Source organism: Ornithorhynchus anatinus, chromosome 19, assembly GCF_004115215.2.
Source record: "Ornithorhynchus anatinus isolate Pmale09 chromosome 19, mOrnAna1.pri.v4, whole genome shotgun sequence".
In the NCBI taxonomy this organism is placed as follows: Eukaryota; Metazoa; Chordata; class Mammalia; order Monotremata; family Ornithorhynchidae; genus Ornithorhynchus; species Ornithorhynchus anatinus.
In genome coordinates, this window is record NC_041746.1 from 12,700,690 (window position 1) to 12,726,293 (window position 25,604).

General features: G+C 42.7%; 1 protein-coding gene across 2 annotated transcripts in view; it reads left to right on the forward strand.

The window, feature by feature from the left end:
• The window catches only part of KCNH1 (potassium voltage-gated channel subfamily H member 1), a 257,772-nt gene that overhangs the window by 34,962 nt on the left and 197,206 nt on the right, over positions 1-25,604 (forward strand). For both annotated transcript variants that reach the window (XM_039914813.1, XM_039914812.1), the window contains 3 exons: positions 7,160-7,283; positions 7,499-7,605; positions 19,828-19,956. In XM_039914813.1, coding sequence (XP_039770747.1) covers positions 7,261-7,283; positions 7,499-7,605; positions 19,828-19,956 — 259 coding nt within the window. In that variant the 5' untranslated portion in view covers positions 7,160-7,260. The remainder of the gene's footprint in view (positions 1-7,159; positions 7,284-7,498; positions 7,606-19,827; positions 19,957-25,604) is intronic.

The following is a 25,604-nucleotide window of genomic DNA, read 5'->3' on the forward strand; positions in this document are numbered from 1 at the left end:
AGAACTCAAACAGGACGTATGTTTGACCCTGCTTGTGTCTCCAGTATCTTTCTCCTATCGAATCACTCAATCATGAGAAGGAGTGTGCTCTTAGCATGGTTGAACATCTGTATGTTCTTGCTGACTTTAGAAGTTGAAAGGGTCAAAAAAGGAGTGGAGAAAGAACGGAGAAGGAAAGGGTTCGAATGGGGGCTGAAGCCTCCTGCTACAGTTAATCTGAGCAGTAAGAGTTGGAGGAATAAATGGGTAGCTGGTTGATAATGCCAACGGCATATCGTTGTTTTCCCCAAGTAACATAATTTCCCTTTGGAACACAATAAGGTGGTATTACAACACAGCATCAGCCATTTTGGCCTCTAGCCATAATCCTATGTCTTGACTGGCAGATTCGAGCAGAGAAACTAGATGTATTTAAATGAAGGGCAGTATTTTACCTTTGTGATAACAGCCCAAAGCCCACTTGCCAGAGTGCGCTATTATAGCTGTTTAACGTCTCTGATTTAGTGTTATGGGTGCTGGGAGCACCCTGGAGTTGAACGCTATTAGAAACCATAAGGGCGGTATTTTAGATATATCTAGAATGGAGAGGATCGGTTCTGCAGTCATCACATAGACAACATACCCTCAAAACAAGTGGGAAGTTTGCCTGGATAAAAGCAGCTGTTTTAGATCCTGGAAAAATAATTTAAAAAAAACAAAGTAAAAGAAACCTCTCTTTGGAAGGTTTGAAAATGGGTGAGCTATTAGGTGAGACTGGTCCAAAATTTGGTACCCTTTCCTGCCACTGGAGAAATGACTGGAAGAATTACTGGATTGAAGAGTCCTGATTTCAGCTGGGTGTTGGGAGAGCCAGCAGAGGCTCTGGCGATTGAGGCGGTGAGAGCGAGTAATTGGAGGAAAAAGCTTCCAAGCCTTCTCTTCCACCTCTTATTTCCTCCACCGTCTCACTGCTTCCATCCCCACCACCACTACTTCCGTGCCATTTCCTGGAAGTTTCTAATGGGGCGGGAACTGTGTGGTTGCTGTGGGTGTTTCTAGGACCAATGGTTGCAGGCCTGGGCCTGATTGAGCCGCAGCTGCTGGTTGGGATCTTGTGTCGGGCCTGTGGGGCTGGGAGGGGCCACTTGAATTGTGGCTACCGGAGCCTATTCGAGACACGGTTGCAGGCCTGCTTGGGCTCAGTTGGATCCCATAGTTGCTGCCAAAGAAGGGAGGATTGGGGTCTAGCTGATCAAAAAAGCAGCTTAATGAGTATGGTTTATATGCATGAGTGTGTGCTTCCTCTGCCATCTCTCCCTTTCTGACCGCCCCTCTCCACCACCCTTTCCCGCCTTTTGGATCTGCCCCAGTAACCCTCACCCCGTCCCAGTTTGAGCTCCCAGAATTTTGGTCAAACGTTTCTGATTGGGATGTGATAATGTTTAAGCGCTTGCTATATACCAAGCATTGTATTAAGCCCTGGGAGAGAAATTAGATCAGCCACAGCCCCTGTCCCATGTAGTGCTCACAGTCTAGGAGGGAGAGCAGGTATTTAATCCCCATTTTACAGATGAGGAAACTAAGGTCCAAGGAAGTTAAGTGATTTGTCCAAGGTCACAGAGCAGGCAACTGGCGGAGCCAGGATTAGAACCCAGTTTCTCTGACTCCTAGGCCCATGCTCTTTCTGTAAACCGTGCTGTTTCTCTAGGCTGTGCTGCTTTTGTTTTTAGTGTTGAAGAAACCTCATGCAACCTGAAAAAATAAGTCAAAATTCATGTAGGTGGGCCTCTCCTAGGGGGATGTAACCCAGTGCCTTCTGGTGCAGCAGCCACACTTTCACAAGTAGTGAGTGTCTCACCATCAGTAGCATCACCTTTGAAAACGAAGGACAGCTATGGAGACAGATGTAAATTACAGATTACTAGTTCAGCTGTGTTTTTGTTTAAAATGAAATTGGCTCAGGTTGTTGGTATAATCACTTAGCAAACAGGATAGAGGCATGGGTTATGTTTTGGCTGTTTGGTGATGTGAGTCTTGACAGTATTTATAAAACAAAATTTGTTAAAATACTTAAATCCCCCAAGAAGGGGAAGGAATTGTAATCCAAATTAGCCCAGGCTCCACAGAGTTTATTGCTTTCCATGCCGTTTATTACCCTTGTGTCAGTAAATTGCTCACAAAGTGAAAAAAACAATCCGATTTAATATTAAACAGGAGTTGGAGAAAATTGAATATTCTGAAGGATTGGGTTAATCTTAGGCAGGAGTGGCTGATGTTTAATGTGTGCACAGAGCAAATAGTTGTCCATGCAAAATATCTTGGTAATTGTTTGGAAATTTCAAGACAATGTAACTCATCTGCTTGAAATCTACCATGAATTATCCACATTATTTGCATGTCCAGACCCAGCCTGCTTGACTCAATCACCTTGCCCCCTCCTACCTCACCTCGCTGCTCTCCTACTAACACCCAGCCAGCATAATTTGCTCCTCAAATGCCAACCTACTCACTGTACTTCAGTCTTGTCTATCTCACTGCCATCCTCTCACCCACTTTCTGCCCTTCCCTGGGACACCCTTTTCATATCCGGCAATTACTCTCCCAACCTTCAAACCTTTCTTGAAGGCACATCTCCTTCAAGAGGCCTTCCCTAAGTCCTCATTTCCCTTTTTTCCACACTCCTTTCTGTCTCACCCTGATGTGCTCTCTTTATTCTCCCTTCCCAGCTCCACAGCACTTGTGTACATATCTGTAATTTATATTAATGTCTGTAATTTATTTATATTATTTATATTCTAGACAAGCTTGTTGTGGGCAGGGAATATGTCTACCGACTCTTACATTGTACTCTCCCAAGCATTTAGTACAGTGCTCTGCACACAGTAAGTGCTCAATTAATACAACTGACTCTATACCAGATATGTAAAAATCAGTGAGGTCTATGAATAAACAATTTTGGGAAAATCTTGTGCTCAAAAGGCAGCCAAGTAGATGCAAAAATGCTTGACAATGGGCTGTCACCCTCAAATATGATGGGAAATTATTAAAGCCTGGATGAACAATGCATTTATCTGGCTTGTTAAGCTGAATTATGTGGAAAGGGGCAGATGCAGAGGTCAATGAAAGCTTTGAAAAAAGCATTTATTTTTATAAACAGGATCTGATAGACAGCAGGTGAGAGATTACAGGTAAACAGAAAGCATAAATGATTTTTGGTGGAGAGCTTCAGCCCTTGCAGATTTGCTAGCCTGTAGAGTGAGATTGCTTCAACAGATCTAATTCTTTCAAGAATCTGACTTCGGTTGACTGTGAGTTCTGAAAATTCCTTGTGATCTGATTTTTCACTATGGAAGTCAAAGGAAGAGTTGACATAATTTATGGGGTGCTTTGGGCATCAGTCTTTTCCTCTGTTTTGGCCAGGTAGCTCTGATGGCTGTTTTAGCTCAGCCTCAGTTTCTACTGCTTACATATTTAGCAGTTCATTGAATTCTAGAGCTTCAAGGGGACTTGAAAAGTTCATATACTGTAGTCCCCTGCCTCCAGACAGCATTGTACCTAGATTGTCAAAAACAGATTGCTCTCTAGCCTATTCTTAAAACACTCCCAGAATGGAAATTCCACAACCTCCCTTGATGTCCTGTCCCAGTGTTTAATCACCTTTACCATCAGGAAGATCTTTTCCTTTGGTCTAATATAATTATCTCTGGCCCCTCTCCACTAGTTCTCTATATACCTTAGCTCTACTGCAAAAGTAGGGTGGCTGAATTTTCACTTGGGTCAGTTTGCCGATTTTTACTGCCTTATCTGACACCAAGATTTCTGGAGGTTTATTGTGTTGACCATTAGATGGACTTCTCTTCTCCTCCAAATTAAACTGCCAGTGGTTTGAAAAAGTTTGGAAAGGCTAGCAAGCAAGCTTGAGGGAATTTGAAGAGCTTTTTCAAAGCCTATTTCCTAACTTTGCTTCTTCTTGCCTGCCAATAGTAGAGTTCAGGTATAAGCAGTACATTTCTAAAACCCACCCTGGGGAGTGTGCTGGCCATAGTCTGGCTCCCAAGTGGCAACTACTAGCCATAGTTTATAAGCTGCTGCTATTTCTCTTTCCCCCCTGGTTTGGGTATTTGTTCTAGAAGGTTTGTGTGTTTTTTTTCCCTCTTTAAGGTACGGCTTTAATAAAAATGTATTTCATTTCTTCTTAAGGCCTGCGACAGAACAAGGAGTTAAAGAGCAAGGGACTGGAAGTCAGGAGACTTGAGTTCTAGTCCCAGCTTCCCCACTCATCTGCTGTGTAACTTGGACAAATGACTTTACTGCTCTGTGCCTCCTTTCCTCAGTTGTAAAATGGGGAATGAAGTACTTGTCTCCCTCTCTCTTAGAGGGTAAGCCTTGTGTGGATAGGGACTGTCCCATCTGATTAACCTGTATCTACCTCAGTCCTTAGCATAAATGCCATCATCATTTTTAGTATAATGATGCATTGGAGTTTATCTTGTTTCAGCAAGTTTTAAGATTGGAACTCTAGTTCAACCCATGAGTTTATTACTGAAAAAATTCTTGTTCTGATCATTTTAATGTTTTATCCCTTAGTTGATCTTTATACAGTTTGTATGAATCAAGAACTTATTGATTCCTCATCTGCTTCAAAGTTTGTGGGTTTTTTTCCTCTAACACCCTCAGTGTGGGCATTATCTCAAAGACAAATAAAAAATGCTGGTCCACAACTCTCATTTACAATACATGACAACTTCTTCATTCTTTCCATTTCTCTGAAATTTACAAAAAGTGCTGTACAAAAGTGAGTGGGCCAAGTAGAAACTTGATTTGAAATCATTTGACTGCTATTACTCTTATCCACCCATAACAGCAAAAATAAAGTGTCATGGTTTTGTCTTTAGGCGAGGTGTTGCCAATTTAGTTCAGTCGCTCTAACTGTTAGAAATAGATTGTGAAATATTTACTATAGTACTATAAAATAATTCACGTTGGCTTGGAGCGGTAGATTTTTGTGTGAGCTGCTGCCTGAAGTGGCTTTTATTTGTGTAATTGCTCAGTTACTTTCCAAGCTGTTGCTTTAGTTAGTTTCTCCTTTGTTACTTGCAGTAATTATGATGAAATGCAATTTTCAAATAATTCCCTTTTAGAATGCTTTTGTATTATGCTTTATGTGCAAATAGTAGGCTTAGAAGGCAGCATTTGACATGTCTGTACCCCTGTAGTGTAGTTTGGCTCATCCACAACTTTCAGAATAAGCTTTCGAAACCTTCCTTAAATCCCTTGAGTGAGTTGATCTAGTGAGCCTGGGGAAAACTTTGTGGGCAGAAAAGGTCAGGGCTAGGAAACCTTACCTAATTGAGTGAAGATTTCAGCTATGAGCTCAATGTCAAAATATCTGGAGGGATACGCCAGAATTTAGGCAATCACTTGTTACAATGGCTCCTGCTACAAACCTTCAGCTGGGAACCAATGAATAAATAATAGCCAGAACAACTGAGTCCCCCAGATATGCTTCATTGAACAGTAAAAACAAATCCTTAACCAGCTCCCAGAATGTAAAAGTGTCAGCAGTGAAGGTACTTTTTAGGATGGCTAATTGGAGAGTACAGGGCTTAGCACACAGAGGGCCCTGAAGAAATTTTTTTTTGATGATTGTGATTATGACCGTATCTCATCTGGATTCTGTGAGTGCCAGTGGCTCCTTTTATGAGTTTCCTGAAGTGCAAACAATGTCTGCTGGTACGTGTGGTTTACTCCAGTGGAAAGTGGTCTTCAGGGGGAGCTTATTAAGAAGCTGAGCTTCAGAACCTGTAGCTTTGGGGTAATTCATTCAGCACGCGTTGTAGTAGTAATGATGTTTGTTGAGGGCCTGGTGAGTGCAGTGCTATACTTTAAGTGCTTGGGAAAGTGCTATAGAAATAAAACACACGATCAGTTGTGAGACTAGGGGTTGGTTTGGGGTCTCTCAAATATAGACAGATTTTTCTGGGAAAATGGACTGATGCAGTCCTAACCCCAGGGAATTAATTCCCCTGGAGTGAATCGGAGAATTTGACTTGCTTTGTGGTCAGTAATGTTGCCTCTTTAGTTGTGTGGCCATTTGTAAACACTGATCCTTTAAATGCACCAGCCACAGCGGATAGGTGTTAAAACTAGAGTGTATTACTACATCAAATTCAGAGGAGAATCGGACCTTTCTTGCATACCAGCAACATGCTGGAACCAACCCCATGCATTTAGGTCTTTATAAATGAGATAGTCTCATCTGTCTAGGATGGATTGGATTAGATCTCGCCTGGGCAGAGGGATCGATCTGCCTAGGTTCCTCTTGGTGCTTGGAGCCTGTGATTCCAAATTACGATGTGGCGGAGAAGGGAATCAACCTGCATGAAGATATCAGGAACAGACTTGCTTCTTCTATTCTCTTATCCTGGTAACAGTACTGTGGCTGCAGCTTTCCCTTCACCCTTCAATTTGTCTGTGGCCCTACCAGTTTTCAGAGGGCAAGGGATCTGATGGCACTCCTCTCCTGTCTGACTGTCCCTTACGGATGGAGATAAGATCGAGGGAAAAAGACCAGTTTTAAAAGATGATGAGATGTTCTGAATGTCTGATTGAGCATCTGGGACTTGGGCATTTTCTGAGGCCGAGCTGAGGAGCAGCATGGCCTAGTGGACACGCCTGGGAGTCAGAGGACCTGGGTTCTCATCCCAGCTTCTATCGTAAATTCAGGTGCTCATTGCCTTTTATGGTAGGTATATACTAATCAAAAAGCTTATAACCTTATTAAAAGCACATCTTCTCTAAGAGGTCTCCCCCGACTAAGCCCTCATTTCCTCTCTTCCCAATGTCTTGTGTTGTCACCTTTGCACTAGGATTTGCAGCCTTTATTCACCCCTCCCTCAGCCCCACCCACTTATGTACATTTTTTTGTTTATTTGTATTAATATCTTGTGTCATCATCTAGACTGTAAGCTCATTGTGGACAAGGAACATATCTACTAACTCCATTATATTGTGCTCTCCCAATATAATGCACACAGTAAGTGTTCAAATACAAGTGATGCAGTTTTTGTTAGAAACTTCATGAGTGTGTAGGGTTGAGGAAAACTGTCATGAGCAGGTTCAATAATCCATTAAAAAAAAATGTGTAACCACCTGAACTCTTTTGTGTTCTCTCAAACAGATACTAATTTTGTACTGGGCAATGCTCAGATAGTGGACTGGCCGATTGTCTACAGCAATGATGGATTCTGCAAACTCTCAGGATATCACAGAGCAGAGGTTATGCAAAAAAGCAGCACCTGCAGGTATGTGAGAAGAAAGCTTCTCCTGTTAAATAACTGGCCAGGGTTGGAAAGAAGAAAAGCATTTGTTCTGGCTTTTGATCCATAGGACTATACCTGCTTTGGGTCCAAAATTTAAAATACAAGATTACCCTCCGACCAGCGCAATTTCAGAAAGTCCTCGCAACAACCCCCGAAGTCACTGTCTGATCCTAACATGTGTCGTCATTTCTTTGCAGTTTTATGTATGGGGAGCTGACTGACAAAGACACAGTTGAGAAGGTGCGGCAAACGTTTGAGAACTATGAGATGAATTCTTTTGAAATCTTGATGTACAAAAAGAATAGTAAGTATTTAAATGATTTTGTTTTAAACCCCTGAGATAAAGGAATATTTTCCTCCATTGTGAGCCGTACTTTTCCTGGGATTATACTTTGGCAAGGGATTATAAGTGGCCTCCAAGAAAACACTTTTTTTTTTTGAAAAAGCAAGACCTACTCAGAGCAGGTATCTGAAAGAAGTGTCATTTTATGCTTACTGTCTCCCCAGTTAGATTACAAACTCCTCAGAGGCAGCAACCTCATCTTCTACGTCTGTTTTATATTTCCCAAGCACTTAGTACAATGCTCTGCTTGCAGTAGGTGCTCAGTAAACATTGTTGTTGACGAGATGATCCAGGGCTGCGGAGAAGACCAAGGATTTCATTTCACTTTTAAGCTTAGCCCTCAGGGAAAGCCAAGGGTGTCGACCACAACAGGAGGGCTTATTTAGCAATGAGAGAGGTTTCATCGCTTTAGATTTCTCAAAATCAGAACAACTTGGCCACCAGGCAGATTGAGAAAAGAACCGGAACTGTCCATCTTGGCCTTTCCTGAGCTCTACCTGGTTGAACAGTTTTGTACAAGATGCTTGGGTTACGTGATCCGAGTGTAAGACACAGCTATCAGAGAGTCTACTATATGGCGCAGGTGCGTACACATCTTTTGCGATTTTAGGTTTTCGTGGCTGGTATTATAGAAGCTTCGTCTTTTCAATGTGGGCTGCCGAGCCACTTAGGGAATCATTTGGACAGGCCAACCAGGCAAGACTGAGTCACGTGAATCTCACTGCACCCTTGATGTGAATCAAAACAGTAGATTCACCAGGCCCCGCCTGTCTCAGGATTCTCATTGCAATCACCATGAGAATACAGAAAACATATGACCTCCAGTTACAAGAGAGCACCAGCATGCCATTTCACCAACAGCAGATCAAGGCCAAAAGCAGGGCTGCACGTAGACTGATATAGCTCAAAATGGAATATATATTTGTATATTTGACTTTGGTAAAGGGTCCAACCTGATACCCGAATATCTTTGGAGAAATTTGAGACCAAAGACTGAGATTCCTTAGAGGAAGAGATCTGAAAGTTCAAGTGGTTCTAGAGCTAAACACAGCACTCTGCAGGGTCAATACTCTGTTTTCACAGGGGAAAAATTAAGTTTTCTTTCTGCTGAGACAGATGTGCTGTGCTATCTGCTATTCCTCTCTCTGGAGTTTACTTTCTTTTTTTCAGTGGATTGTAAAGGAATTTAGATGGCACTTATTATCTTTGATAGACTAGCTTGCTTTGATTCTGACAAAGTTCATGAAATTTGTCTTTGGCCTCAATAGCTGTCCTTCATAGTCACCAAATATTTTAGCAGGACACAGAGATCAGCTGTATGTGATGTGAGGGTAGCTAGCTATAGGGTGTTGGGTGGCTAATGCAGAATGTTCCTAAATACCTTTTAAACTCTCTTCTCATCTCAGCAGTAGTTCAGAATTTTATGTTCCTTAACAGAGCCCTGTCCAGGCTTAGGATGGCCTGGGATTCTGCGGATCCCTGGGGCTTGGTCATGCTGGCATAAAGCTTGACCTGCCAGATCTGGGCAGGTCCCTGGCTCTCCACAGTATCCCATTTGGACTGTGGTCTGATGATCATCAAACCAGAAATAAATCAAGACAATATGATTAAAGTATATCTGAGTTCTGAGGGCAGGAATAAAATACCCAAGTGCTAAGAGTGGGTTTTAGGCTGATGTGACTGAGGTGCTGTGCATGAATTACTCCAAACATTGAGTGTAGGTCAGTGCTAGTTTTCCCATTTTACCAAGTTGAAACATGAGGATTAGGACACTGGGGCCTGACCAGCATTTTATAAGCCAGTAATCACATATCTCATCCACTTCACTGCATTTTGCCAACTGAATTCAAATATATGACTTTAGTGCCAGAGAGTTGGGGAAAAAAAGTTTGAAAAGGTCCATTGCTCTGCTTCTGCCAAGCTGAGTGAATCTCCACAGACCCTGTAAGTGAATGACCCAGCTATCTTCTCTTTCCACCTTGCTTACTGTTTGATATGTAGTCTGCCTCCAATAAAGGAAAGGCCAGAAAATAATTCTGCACCCTCTCCCCTTCCTCTCTTTCTCTCTACCTCTTTTTTCTATTGCCTCCCCTCTCCTTTCTTTCCACCTCTCTTCCCTTACTATCATTCAGTGGCATTTATTAAGCACCTACTATATACAGAGCACCTTACTAAATACTTGAGGAAATAGAAGACATGGCCCCTGACATAAAGGAGTCTGTAACTCTTCGTTGTCCTGACTTGTCATTATGCTGCTTCCCTTTATTTCTCACCCTTCTTCCCTGTTCTTTTCTTCTCTCCTTCTCTCTCATCTCTGTTTCCTCTGCTCTTGTTCTCATCCCCCTTCATTTTTAGCCACAATTCCATAGTAGCTCCTCTGCTCTCAATGATCCATTTTTGGGACTTTGGGATTTATTGTCTTTGGCTAGGAATTGTATCTGACTTGTACTCTCCCAGGCGTTAGTACAGTGTTCTACACAGAGTGAGACTGATTTATCTTACAAAATGCAGTGGTCTGACACTAGTTTCTTAATCTGAAAGCACAAAACAGAAGGGAAGGCAGCATCAACCTCCAGCCCCAGGACCTGTGCACGCTAGATCTCACATTATTCAACTCTGTTAATGATGCAGCTCCCTCAAATAAAGAGCCCTCACTTACAGTTGCCTAGTTCTGTAACCTAGTGAGGACACTGCAGGACCCTCCTTGGCATGTGACAGGACTGTACTCCATTTCTTTGCTTTTTTTAAAAATGCATTTAACTGACTACTATGTAACAGGTGATGTACTAAACACTGAGGTAGATACAAGATAATCAGGTTGGACACAATCCAGTGTCCCACATGGGACTCATTTAATCCCCATATTACAGATGAATTATCAGAGGCCCAGAGAAGTAAAGTGTCTTGCCCAAGGTCACACACAGAAAATTAGTAGACCTGGATTAGAAAACCCAGGTCCTCTGCCTCTCAGGCTTGTGTTCTGACCAAAATGATAATTTTCTAGAGGAAAAGAGAGACTCTTGGTCTTATTCTGGGGTTATTTCTCCCTGAAGAGAACATTTGTTTTTTTCCAAAATTGATTGTCACACTGGGCACTCTACTTGCTTTCACTGCACCCCAGTGATCTGATCTCCATGCCTCACCTCAGTCAGCACTTTACAGTTGATATTTAAAATACTGTGAGTAACTCGCTCAGATTCCTTCAAGCAACCCAAAAGTCACCATTCTTAGCACATAATCTCCCTAATTATCTAGCCAATGGCACTAGCCACCCTATTGCATCTTTCACATGACCTTGTGCTGAGGAGATTTTCTTGCCCTCATTTAGTATTGGTGGCTATGGTTACTTTCCAACCTCAGCTCTGTAAGGGGCAACACACAGTGACCTGCGTTTGATTCTCTCATTAGTGAGTCTAGCCTGGATGCCTTAGCCACAGAGCTGTAGAGAGAAGTCTTGTGAAAGATTGTGGGGAGAGTGAGATATTGACGGCAGAAGAGTTAAGTTATATTTTAAAAATGTCTACTCTGTGTAAAGCACTGGGGAAAACAATTCATGGGAAAGAATCATGCATTGGTCCTTGTCCTCCAGAGGCTTACTATCAAAGAGTAATGCAGAGAGGGGCTTTGGTGACAACATATGAGGGTGAGACCTCTGGGGTGTCTGTGGGCCATTTGGCTAAGCTGAATATCAGGTGGCCTTTGGGAATGACTGACTGCCTCACTTGAAGGTAGCCGTTGTCATAAGCTGAGTTATCAAATGCATATGTGTGCATTACTCTTCCTTTAATAAGTGATCTGAATGATTTGCTCCTTGTTCCTCTTTCAGAATCCAAGCATCAGATATTCTTGGAGCGGGAAGGTGGAATTTTCACTTCCTTTTTGCAGACTCTTACTTCACTCCCACAGTCATTCTGAGATTTCTGGCACACACCAGCCACCCTCGCCCCCTTGCAAGCTGAAGTGGGGGTGGTGCATCCACAGCGTTGGCTCTACCTTAGACAATTGCCTAGGGCACCATTTGGCTAAAGGCATCTCTTTTCTTTTTCTGACTTCTGTTTCTTACCTCGAGGTTCAGTTATCTTCGGTATCCCTTCCTTTGTCACAGAATACCAAAATGTCTGGAGCCACCTCTGCCTAGTTGACCATAATGACAATGTTCTAGAGGAAGAGGGAGACTCCTAGTTGTCTTCTGGGGTTATTTCTCCCTGAAGAGAACTTTTTTTTTTTTTCAAAATTGATTGTCACACCGGGCTGCCTTTATTTGGCTTTGTGCTTCTCTTTTTGCAGAAACCAGTTTCTCTCTGGTCAGTGTGCCTGCATCAACTGGGCATGTTTCAGATATCAGGGCATGATATTTGCCCAAATAAAAATACATCATGTTTCCCCTCCTTTCCTACATTTCTTCTTCCTCTGCCCAGAAGTGAAAATTCGTGCAGTTTTTTGAAAGAGATATAAAAGGAACAATTATTTGCTAGGAAGCAAGTCGACTGGTGCTCTGCTGCAATGTCTTCACACTGAATTTCCAACTCTACAGAAAATTCTTGAGGCTGGGCTTAGTGTGGCTCCATAGAGTCATGATGTCATTGGTGACACCATTAGAGCTTGGGACTCCCATTAGTTGATACCCAAGTCAATGTTTCTCCAAACTGATTCATTACTGGTTTACAAGGAGAAGGATGTTGCTGTTTAATATGGAGATAAACTAATGTTTAAAAAAGTGAAATTCTTTCTCTGGTTTTCTAACCAGTTATATGGTTGAGAGCCCTGAATGTTCAGACTGCCCCAAGCTTCTTCATTTATTATCAAAGCTCTCACCAACACTGGCAAGGAATAGTAGTATATAGAGCTGTCCTTTGGATTTGAAGATGACACTATTGATGGGGAGAATTTTATCAGTGCAACAGATATCTCCTCTGGGTGACAGATGGCCCCTTTCGCATAGGATGCACTAAAAGATTGTCTCATTGCACAATTGCCTTTGCAACTTGCAGTTCCTGCTGTTATTTTCTTTTCTCCCTCTGTTTTATAGCAGCATTCCTGGAGCCTCCGTTCCGAGGCAGTTATTCCATTGCTATATGGCTGTATGTAGAATGCCTGTGCTCCAGGCTGGCAAATGACTAAATCACCAGGGCAGTTGCTTTTCAATCCTTCAAAGCATCGAGACCTCTAATGTATATTGTGGTAACTTGCCCTGAAAGTCAGGATTTAAAAAAAAATTTATAGTATAAGTTACACCCTTACTGTGTACCAAGCACTGTTCTAAGCACTAAAATTCTTCCTTATAGCTATCTTATCTATTAGCTTGTGAGTTTAGTGCTGTAGCCAGCTCTTTGTGTTCCCGTGCTCTGAGTGACACTGAGGTGGGTATTGTTAGGCTGGCTAAATGGGAAGGCAGCTCAAGACATTTTAGGGGAAGCTCCCCAAAGCATATAGGACAGTGCTTATCATGTGGTAATGTTGGAGTCTCCTGTCTTAAACAAGTGATGCCTGTTGGTCAAGTCACGAAGAGACTGTAAACTTGTGGGCAAGGATTGTGGCGACCAACTCTATTTTACACTCCCAAGTGCTGTGTCCATTGAGTGCTCTGCAAATAGCAAGTGATCGATAAAGCAAATGATGGATTGAGAACCTGCACAAAGGAATTGCTGGTGGTCTGTAGAGCACTATTCACACTCTGTAGTCCTTGCTAGTTAGGGTCCTGCTGGGGCAGCCAGTACAGCAAGAGAAGAAGCAGGCAAGGGTGCCCCACATTGCCAAGTGCGTGCCATCATTTTTCATTCAAAGCCTATTTAAGATTCAAGTGACTGCAGCCTAGTCCCTAGTGCTAACATGTCATGGTGCTACAGACCCAAACCTATGAACTGGCTGAGACCTTAGGAGAGCACCTGCCGAAACCTGAAACTAGCTGTGCTGTGGTGCCCATAGTACCTCCGGCGTACTGACTACCAGGAAGAGGCTGAGTTGGCCAGGAAAATCTGGAGAAGGGCCAGGCCTGAGAGGGCCATTGGAAAAAGATCAGAATATTGAGCAGGTCTGGAATTGGGGGTGTGTGGTGGAAATGTTGGGCCATGGGCTTGAGACCACCTGGAAGGAAATGGCCTGGTGGAACAGGTGGTGGAGTGGGAAACAATAGGTACCTGGGAGTGAAATAATTAATCATGTTTATGGCAGGGCACTGGTGCCAAGCAGGCACAAATATTAAATAAAGAAAATCGGAGATGACGAGGGATTGAGAAGCAGTATGACCTATTGCAAAGAACATGGCCCTGGGAATCAGAGGACCTGGGTTCTAATCTCAGCTCTGCCACTTGTCTGCTTTCTGACCTTGGGCAATCACTTAACATCTTTGGGACTCAGTTATGTCATCTGTAAAATGGGGATTAAAACTGTGAGCCCCATGCGGGGCATGGACTGTGTCCAACCTGACTGCCTTGTATCTACCCCAGTACTTAGTACAGTACCTGGCACATAGTAAATGCTTAACAAATGCCATTTTTAAAGATTAGACGTTTACTAGATTCTAATAAAGTCTCTCACTGACTGATAAATCAGTATCCTGCTCAGTACTTTTATTTGTAGAGACTTGTTTCTTTACACCCAATTGTTTTGTGCCTTATGATAATGTTGGTATTTGTTAAGCGCTTACTATGTGCAGAGCACTGTTCTAAGTGCTGGGTAGACACAAGGGAATCAGGTTGTCCCAAGTGGGGCTCACAGTCTTAATCCCCATTTTGCAGATGAGGTAACTGAGGCCCAGAGAAGTTAAGTGACTTGCCCACAGTCACACAGCTGACAAGTGGCAGAGCTGGGATTCAAACTCATGACCTCTGACTCCAAAGCCCGTGCTCTTTCCACTGAGCCATGCTGCCTTAGGACTTCACCTTATGGATCAGGACTTAAATTTTTCTGATTTATTACAAGGAGCTGTGCCATCTTCAAAGAGGACTTTGAGAGGAAATGGGCTTAAATTTCAGCCACAGAAAGTGATTAGAGACAACTAACAATTTAGACATATAAAATGAAAGGGAAGCAGTGGGGCCTGGTGGAAGGAGTATGGGCCTGGGAGGCGGAGGACCTGGGTTCTAATCCTGGCAAGTCACTTAAGTTCTCTGTGCCTCAGTTTCCTCATTTGTAAAATGAGGATTCAGTACTTGTCATCCTTCCCACTTAAAGTGTGAGCCCCATGTGGGACAGGTACTGTGTGCAAGCATGTTCATTTTGTATCTACACTGCAGACTGAAAGCTCATTGTGGGCAGGGAATGTGTCATATAGTTGTGTTGTACTCTCCCAAGTACTTAATACAGTGCTCTGCACCCAGTAAATGCTCAATAAATACACTTGATCTACTCCAGTGCTTAGGACAGTGCTTGGCATATAGGAGTGTTAAATACTAGCATAATTACGTATACTACTAATAATTTCTTGACCATCTGTGGGATAGTTTAGGCTGAAGACTAGGACTTTGTAATATTTTAGGATCCTTTAATTATGGTATTAAGCACTTAGTATATGCAAAGCACTGGGGTAATTATAAGGTAAGAGGATTAAGGTCTAATATTCTATTAATTCCCATTTACCTGCACTAGCCCAGATTTCATGGTCTTCAAGCCACCTGTCAGAGAACTCTACTGGATAAATGCAAAATTCATCCCCTCCTTACCCTGCTGGGCTTAGGTATTGCAGCACATATGGTGGAGGAGTTCACCACTGTGCGAAGCCTCCTGCAGTATTAGGACACAATGGGGTGTGTGACTAATGGCGCTCAGCTTTCACTGTTTATTTTGCTCTGCCAGTTGGTTTCATCAACTCTTTATGATGTGGGGGGGGGGGGTTAAAATACTTTAATGTTCTTTTCCTATATTTCCTTGTGCTTAAAAACAGATGATTGCATCTTGGTGGGGAATATGCTCCCTGCTTGTCACTTAGAAATGTTATGAACCGTTCTATATATTTGATCGTTTTGTCCTTTTTAGGTTTTTATGCTTCTGTCATTTATAGTCTAGATTTATAAACGTGTATATTTTTCTGTCTTGCCCCCACTATCAGATTGTAAATTCCTTAGAGGCAGGGAGCCATGCCTTGTAATTCCTGGAGAACTGAACAAAGGCCTGGTCCTTCTACCTATAAAGATTGCTTCACTGTCTCCACTTGGCCTCAATTCACTCTTGCAGAGAATGGCCCATCAGGTCCAGAGCTGGGAAAGGTATTCTTACAGAAAACGCTTTCCAGAATGAGAAGCAGCATGGCTTAGAGGAAAGAGCACGGGCCTGAGAGTCAGAGGATCTGGGTTCTCATTCTGGCTGTCCCACTTTCTTGCTGAGTGACCTTCCTATGCCTCTGTTTCCTCAGCTGTAAAATGGGGATTGAATACCTGTTCTCCCTCGTACTTAGACTTCGAGTCTGATGTGGAATAGGGACTGTATCCAATCTAACTGATCTTCCCCCTTGCTTAGAACAGTGTTTGGCATGTAGTAAGCACTTAACAAATACCATTAAAAATCAATTTCCAATATTTATTGAGGATCAACTGAATGTCAAGTACTGAACTCGGTGCTAAGGAGAGTAATGGTACCTTCCAAGGAAGGGAAAAGTGAAAAGTTTACTATTAAACACTCATGTACCTTTGGCAGGTACTTAAAATGGAACTGACTCCAAGCCAACTCTTTTCCTGTCCTCGGCCATAAAATCTCAGCATGTCTTTTCATCCCTCTCCCATACCTGGTAGCGACTATTCAGGCGAAAATATCCCTTGGTCAGTGTCGGTTAGATACCCTCAGAGACCCCTCTGACAAATCCTAAATCCTAAAACACCGGTTTTCCACCTGAGGCACCTGAAGGGCTCTCCGGTTCTTGTTTGAACGTGGCAGCTGTCCAGTTCCCTGGATAGTTTGGGCACAACACAGCTCTAGCTAATCGCAGGTTCACAAATGGTGAGAGCGACCAACCTGTCAAGAAGAGACCCATTTACCATCAAAAACAATGAGCAGCAGCTTAAATGTTATGCCCACTGCCAGACCGTTTGTGTCTGTTTATTTAATTGTTTAAACTAAGATGTGTGTGTTTAACTACGATTTTCAAGTAACTGCTTTGTTTCCTTAGTGATTCAATTTATGCTAATTGAACGAACGGTCAACCAATAGTAAAGAAAAATGCATTCCCCACCCCTCACATAAGCAATTTCAGCTCATTGTTCTCAGATAGTGGTTTGTTTTAGTGTCAGGGATTTTCAGCTCATTGGTTTTTCAGAAGCCTGATCTTCTCTCTCTAGCACAGTGATTAGCTAAAAAAGGATTGATTACCCATGGCTTTCTCTGTTCAGTAGATTGCTTCTCGGTCATTTGGAATAGTGGAGAAAAGCAACCTGCTCTGTGCCTCAGTTTAAAATCTTTAAAATGGGAAAACCATTGGTATGCTACCAATACCCTAAAAAAGATAGATTTAAGGAAATACTGTGTTGCTGCAAAGCATCTATTAATTTTTGCCATAACGTGTGTTTTCATTCCACATTTTGGCCAGACGTTGTTAGGGAATTAGAGGACATTTACCACAGGTCTAGCCTGGTGGTATAGTACTCTTAGCATTTCGAGTATCCTTTTGGTGCAGTATACTGTACTAAGTACTTGGCAAGTACTGTATAAAGAAGTAAAGTAAATGACCTGCCTCCTGCCCACAAGGAGTTTACACTCTAATGGGGGGAAACAGATATAAAGTGAGACACAGTGTGGCATAGTGTAAAGAGCCCCGGCCTGGGAGTCAGAAGATCTGGGTTCCAATCCCAACTCTGCCACCTGTCCGCTATGAGCGTGGGCAAGTCACTCAGTTACCTTATCGGTAAGATGGGGAAAAGGAGTGTGAGCCCCATGTGGGACATGGGCTATGTCCAACCCTGTTTCTACTCCAAGGCTTAGTACAGTGTCTGGCTTATAATAAGCACTTGACAAATACCATTAAAAAATTTACAACTATAGTCAAAACAATTGAATATATACAAAAGGGCCAAGGATGGTTATAAATAAATTCATAAGTACTGGAATTAACTGATGGATTTCTAAGGTTTAGAGTCCTGGGAAATCACTTGAGGAAGGCTGGTGAAAGGAGGTGGGATCTTGAGGACTTTGGCCGTGGGGAGAGAAGTGGTCTATCAGATTTGCAGTTGGAAGAAGAGGTCCAAGCTAGGAGAACAGTGAGGGGGCGGAGGTGGGAGAGCCGAGAGCAAGATATAGCTGTTGGTTGGCTTGGGAGGAGCAGAGAGTGTGAGGTGGGTAACGGGAGGAGAAGAAAGCTGATAGGCAAGGTGGGACAATTTGATGGAGAGCCTTGGTTGTGAGGAGTTTGATACAGAGAGATAGAGGGAGCAAATGAGTTTTGAGGATGAGAGAGATGCGGTCTTAATAACATGTCAAGAAGATGATCCGTGCTGCAGTGAGAGGTATAGATTGGGATGGAGAGAGCTAGAAGCAGGGAGACCAGTGAAGAGAGTGATGCCAAGTCGAGCTGTGTTATGACCAGAGCTTTTATCAGGGTGGTAGCAGTTTGAGTGGACAGGAAGGGACAGATATGGGAGATGATGTGTAGGAAGAACTGGAAGGATTTGGCAGTAGACTGAATGGGAGAGTTAAAAGTCAGTGAAGAGTTGAGGATGTCCCTGAAGTGTAGGCTCCGGGGTCAAGAATTCAATTCAGTTGTATTTATTAAACACCTGCTGTGTGCAGAGCCCTGTACTAAGCGCTTGGGAAAGTACAAATCAACAATAAACAGTGACAGTCCCTGCCCACAACGGGCTCACAGTCTAGTGGGTTAATACTTTATTACCCAGGTCTTTTTTCCTTGGGAGGGAAAAGTTAGGATGAGTGGGGTTAAAGAGAAAGAGGAGTTCTGTTTTAGACACCATTTTTTAGGTGTTGGCAGGAGATGGCCTGAAGGCAAGAGAAGATGCAGAATTGCTGGTCAGATGAGAGGTCAGGGCTCAGGAAGTAGATGCGAAAACCACACACGGAGGTGTGATTGCTGAAGCCAGTGGGGCTGGGAGGGGACAGGGCGAAGAGCTCCCTGAGACAGTAATTCTGAAGCAAACAGCCATTCACTATCTTAGGAGTAAGGATATCGAATGAATTACAGTGGGAACAATAGTTGCCCCTGCAAATTCTGTAAATCAGTCTCGCTCTTACGGAACGGAGGCTCAACCCTGGTCCCACACTGGTCATTTATTGAGCACTTACTGGGTGCAGAACACTTTACTAAGTCCTTGTGATGAAGTTAGTACATTGAAGACCCACCTTGGGCCTTACCTTGGTTTTTTGGGGGCATGGTTAAGTATTAGAAAGGAAGAAGACATGGCCAAGCCTTAATGGGGGTGATAGGATGAGCCCACGTGTCCGTTTTCAAAGTTGCTTTGCTGGAGCTAAGGTCACAGTGATTTTCCTAGAGAGAGATCCCACTCTCCCACTCCTCCTCTCCCGGTCCCGCACATTCAATCTCCTCTCTTTTTATATCCTATTATATATCCTCTAGACTTTAAGCTCCTTGTAGGGCTTATACCAACTCTGTTGTAGTATACTGTCCTAGAAGTTTAATGTAGTGCTTTATGCTTAGTAAGTGTTCAGTAAATGCCATTGACAGTATTTTCACTCGGGAATGATAACCCCAACTTCCATTTCATTTCCACAGCATCTTCATTAGGTGTAGCTTCAAAAACAGAGACCTGGGGAGTGCCCTACAGAACTGTGCATTTGATACATTTTGCAATAGTTTGAAACTTGGGGAATTGCAGTTTGTTGGCCGGGGCAGTAGTTTTGGATTCAGGAGATCTAGATTCTATTCCCTACTTTCCCCGTCACCCTCTGGTGAATATAAACAAGTCCTCTGCGCTTCCTGTGTCCCAGTTTCTCCATCTGGGTGATGGAGACTTGCCATCTGCTTTATAAGTATTGGGATAGTTACTGAATTCAATTTTATAAAAATCACTGTGGTCCAGGAAATCACTATGCAAATAGTTCGAATATTGTTAATAATTCTTCCAGAAGCCAAAGTAGCTATGCATTAGGAGCACATGTAAAGGATTTGAGAGCTGATTTTCATCATAAATGAATATCTTTGCCTATTCATTCCCAGAACCTTTGCCTCCATGCAGCACCTTTAATGAAAATGCAAATCACTGACCAATCTTTTGATATTCTTTTCAGGGACACCTGTGTGGTTCTTTGTGAAAATTGCTCCAATTCGAAATGAACAGGATAAAGTGGTTTTATTTCTTTGCACTTTCAGTGACATAACTGCTTTCAAACAGCCAATTGAGGATGATTCATGTAAAGGTTTGTAATTCTGATTTATACCAATACATTTAATGTTCATTTTTTTCTGGGGTGTACTTGTAAAGCACTTGATGTTGCCAGGGGAATCTAAATATGGCAATGAAGAATTAAACTCTATTTGTGGGGGCAGTGTACTTGCTACCCTGGAATGAGCACAGTCTGAACTCTGGACTCCAGAGCCCAGACTTGGCACTGGATGTCAGTTGAGTATGTTTCAGTCTTTCCTGAACCTTCCCTTTTTAGAGAAATCAGTAAAACTACCAATAAATCCCCCTAGTTCCTCATACCCCGATTAATTGACTTTGAACTTAAAGCGAGGACCGTGCTAGTTCTGGGATGTCTTTAGTGGTTGGTTACCCAAAAGAAAAATGTTCCAGTCAAGCCTTTCCCATTGATTTTACTAATAGCTAATGTGATCAGAACACTGGATTCTGAGGCAGCACAAACAAATCCTGACTGTTGGAGTGAATATTTATTAGTGCTCTGAGCATTTCTTTCAAATAAAGTGATTGCGTTCATTTACCCTTCCACATGAAGGGCATTTGGGTACTGGGGAAGCTGGATTCAATCTTGTCACTCTTTCTGTTTTAGTTACAAGTTTAGCTCTCTCGGCAAAGCTGGAAGAAATTTTAGAATATAATGTCTGATGTGGGTTTTTGTCTGAGTTCTGAGGTCTCCCCCATCTAGGACTTTCTGGTTGGTAACAATGGTGGGGATAGAGTTTGGGGGAGAATCACAGCAGCGTAAATTCTAGCCCAAGTAAGTCAGAGTTATAGTTCCTAAGTGAAGTGAAAAGTAAATGAAAGAAATGTAGGATGGAGTGAGTTCCCACATTTTTCAAGCTTCAGAACCACATCGTCTCAAGGCATTTGCCATCTTAGAGTTTTGCGTTAGCAGTATGGCTTAGTAGAAAGAACATGGGCCTGGGAATCAGGCAACCTGGGTTATAATCCTGGCTGTGCCCGTTGCTTGGTTCGTGACCTTGAGCAAGTCCCTTAACTTCTCTGTGCCTCAATGATCTCATCTGGATAGTGAGACTAAATCCTCCTCATTCCAATTTAGATTGTGAGCCCTTGTGAAGAGGGAGTGTGTCCAACCTGATAAACCTGAGTCCACCCCAGAGCTTAGAACAGGGCTTGATGTACAGTAAGTGCAACACAAATACCATTAGAAAAGATAACAACCAAAACTTTGATCTAGTTGCCTGGAGTGTCGAATGCAGCACTGAATGCACCAGAGAGCCCTGCTTTGAGCTACTCTTTTTATTGTTCTGTAAAGTAGGTGTTACATGTAGATGGATTCAGGATCACTTATTGCATTTAGGGTTTCAAAATGAGGAAGCACTGCTGAACAAGGGTTTTAAATAAGTAAATCAAAATTTTAAGGATGGCTATGCTTACTGACATATATCCTTGAAAACCTGTCCTCAAAATACCATATTTTTAAATGAAAAAAATATCAAAAAAGTACAATGCCAGAACCTGCAGTTTTTTCCGTTAAATATTCTTTGTGTCTTTCTAATGCTTTAGTAAAATTATGAGATGTATTTTACTAAAAGAAATGTGCCTATATTTTACCTGACACAAAGTCTTCAGTTGATTTATTTTAATATGACCGGCAGGGGTAGATGAATGTTATGTAATGAGGTTCGCCCTGGATTACTCTTCAAAAAGCAAGAACCTTACTTCATTTAACCTCTCTTCCTTGAGGAAGGGTAGACTGAAGTGTCCTCATTCCTTTGGAAGGCAGATGAAAAAGCATAAATTGTTCCCTTGTAATAGAACCCTAGAGTCAAAATTGAATTCTGTGGTCGAGCCTTCTGTCTCTATTCAACGCACTTGGTTTTGTATTCTTTTTCAAAAGAGCTCCAAGGAGAGAGGAGTGTAGTAGTCGGAAAGTTCTTCCTTATACCAAACTGAATTATCTTGCTGCAACGTAAGGATATTTTATTTTGTTTGACCACTGTAGAAATGGGTAACAAGAAGTTAGCATTTGGACAAGCGACTTGTCTTGGTATTCACTGGGTATTGGTTGGAGAAACCCCCTCAGTCAGGTGAAACATCAAATGTCTTTGTGGCCAGTGGCGAAAGGTGATCAACCAACTCGTGTCATTCTGAGTTTTCTGGGATGTTGGGGAGGTTGCCAGCCCCCGGAGAGGCGGGAATAAGGCTGCAGGTAACCAAAGACATCAGAGGGGCTGGAGATGGTCCTGGGACCCACCATCACTGTGGCAGTCATGAATGTGGTTCCAGCTGATCTTGAACAGGTGAAACTGAACATAAAAAGTCCATGAGTGCCTGGGGACTACTGAACTTTGTCAGTTTTTCTCTTTCTGGTTAAATGCTCCAGTACTTTTCCCCTTTCCTAATAGGACCTTATTTTCATCCCTTTAATATTTTCATTCCTCTTTTCTGTACCCTCTCAAAGCCACTCCTCTTGTCCACATCTTTGCCCATTGCATCTTCACTGGAAAGCGGGAAAGAGCTCAGAGAGAAGAGTATATTTGGGTGGATAGGAGGACAGACTAGGAGGTTTCTAGATTATCTGTGGAGAGTCCTGCCCCAAGATCCTAGCTAGCTGAGAATCAATGTCTGTGGTATCATGTAATTAATAATTGACAATATGGCAAGCTCCTGAGGGAGGGCAGAACTACTCAGGGTGCTTTGGACCTCAAGGAGACATTTATCCTCTTTCTAAAGCAACCAAACCATGAATTTCATGTTCAGCCAAATAGCCCTAAATTACTACTGGGCTTACTCTAGACGTCTGAAATCTAAATTTAGGGGTTCGATCTCTCCGGAGGTGGCCTCTAGGAGGTAATGTCGCCACCAGAACCTAACAGTCTCAGGTGGGATGGCCAAAGTCAGCTGCCAAGTACTGATACCTGCGATGCCTAGTTCTGGCTATATAGTGGAGTGGCTAGTGCTTAGGACTAGAAGTCCTTGGGTTCCTGTTTCTGACTCAGTGAGTATAACTTGGGTAAGTGGAATGTCATTTGTCTAAAATAGAGGCAGCTGTGGGAGCTCCAACCCACTCCACCAAACTGTCCATAGGAATAAATGATTGCAAAGGATGTAGTGAAACTGTATAAAAGGCCTAGAGAGGTCCTCAGAAAACATAATGATCATTGAATAAACATGAAACGATTCTATTAAGGTAAGGGATACTGGGAGGTGAGAAGAGCCGTATTCCAGAACGAATAGTCTTTTCTGGTGCTTCTGCACTAACTCGTAAGTAGCTTCTGATTTATGTACTGTTGCTGTCATCTAACTTCTATCACAACTTTTTTCTTATTAATTATTGAATTAAAATTCCTATTTCCCATGGCTTCAGGTTTTCTTTGTCAACTAGAGGGGTGCATATATATAATTAATAAATAAATATGTAATAAATATATTTTTTAAATTGCTAATTTTAGAGGATTTGTTGCAATTGTGTAGTCCTTATGTATATAATATTTTTAAAAAATTGCTAATTTTAGAGAATTTGTTGCAATGGTGTGATCCCTCTGCCCGAAGAACAGGTTCCAGACTTATCAAAATTGACATGGTAATTGTCCAAATCTTCTTGATGTTTTTTGTGCACAGAGCAGTCAAATTTAGAACAGACTTGGACCATATTCTGCTAAAGCAGCCCCCAGACTTTGACGTACATGCAGTGGAAAAAAACACTGCAATTCCAAAAACAGTGATGCCCAACTGAGAGTAAAAAAATGACCCGAGACTGAAAGACTTCACTGTGTGCCCGATTCATTTTTTCATCTCCTGGGGCCCAGCGTCGTGATCCGATCCTGCCTAGTCATGAGTTCAGCACCTTGGTCAGCATTACTGGCCGCACTGCCCCGACCCTTATTTAAATCTCCTCAGTGGTCTCTCTGGCCCCAAGCAGCAGAGCCCTGTATTGACATTTATATTACTCAGTAAAACTTATTGCAGGAATAGAGTAGGAAATTTTAGGGTTTTACCCAATTGAATCCAATGTTTACTTTCCCGATCCTTTTTTTAAAAAATGAGGATTCAAGCTGAAAAACTAATTTTGAAAATGTTAAGAAAAGCTTAATTAAAGCCTAAATTGGCAGGCTGATTTATTGCATGAGTGTTGTCATTCTCCCATAGAGATCCCCACTTCAAAATCAAGATTTGGATGCTGTGCAATGCTAGAGTTTGTTACTCGAAATTAAGCAAGGGTAGCTTAACATTGCTCTGAAACTCTCCGGGGAGGTGTGCTTCTTGAGTATTTGTTTAGCCAGAGGAAAAACATTACCCAAAAAACACTCACTGTTCCATTTGCTACAGTAAATGCTCACTGTTTTACTTGTGGTAAAATTCCAAATTTAGGAAATTTAAGATAATTTTTCCAAATTTAAGAGCCCCACAGTATTGCCTACAATCGTCCAGCCTCTTTTTGAGGTCTGGCATCTGGACTACCGTATACAGATTTACCTGCTTTTTTTTAATTTTGCAGTTGAATGAAAAAGAAAATGCTCAGAAATATGCCAGTTGAATAGCCCCCAGTGGAAAGTGATTATTTTCCTGCTTGAATGTTCTCTTATGCCATGGTGGGTGGGATTAATGAACCTCTCCAGGGTGCCCCTCTCCACCCATCCAAATATTCTGACTTTGAAGAGAGAAGTACCTCCTGCATTCTCTGTGGTGGTAGTCAGATCTTTCCCCAGACACCAAAGGAGTGCAGAAGGGGCAGTTACCTGAACCTGGAAAATACTGGAGTACCCAGGTCTAAATTCCATGCGGACCACATTCAGGGGTTGGAAAATGAGGGGTTAAGGTCATTAGCTTTGCCTTATAGATTTTGGGCATAGGGTAAACCTCAGAGCCAGAAAGCGACCTGAGATGGAGCCAAAATGTTGTCTCCCTCATTCCCCTCTGCTGGCCAAAGAAGGAACGCTGTGAATATTACCACCATTCTTCTCACAGGTATCCAGAACTAGGCCACCTTGCTCCTAGGGCTCTGCCCATCACCTCCATCCCCACTTGGCCCATTCAGGCCACCTTAAGGATTCACTGAAGATGAGGAGGGAGGTCACCACAATTGTATTTGGCCCACAGGGCCAGACCAGCTGCAACAGACTGCCTGGTTCTGTGCCCTACATGCCACTAATGGGATCCCATGATCCCTGCTAGATCCTTCAGGGTGCCTGCACAGGCCATGGAAAGGGAGTGACACGAGTAAATAAATAATGGCTCGTTCTTGTGGAATCCCGGACTGAGGGGTAAGAAAAGTTATGGTGGATGGAGCTGGGGGAAAGCATGGGAGGGAGGGAGAGTACCTTTACCTTCTTTTACCTTTCCCCCTGTCGTCATATTCTTCTAGAAAAGACCCATTTTCTTTTCCCTTCACTCCTCTTTGCCTCCCTTTCCCCCTCTTTTTCTCCCCTGTTTGCAAAGCCCTACCTGCGTTGATGCTGCAATCACCTGAGGCTCTGCCTCAGGTTCCCCCTCCACTCGGAAAGAAATATTCGCTTCCTTCTGGAGTTTGGTCACTTTTTGGTTCCTCCTCTGTCTCTGGCCAGGCCCTCTACTGAGGCTTGAGGTTGGGCTCACTTAAATGTTGAGAGACTCAGGGCCTGTGCAAAATTAGAGGGGAAATTGGAGGAGCAGTGTATCTTAGTGGATAGAGCATGGGTCTGG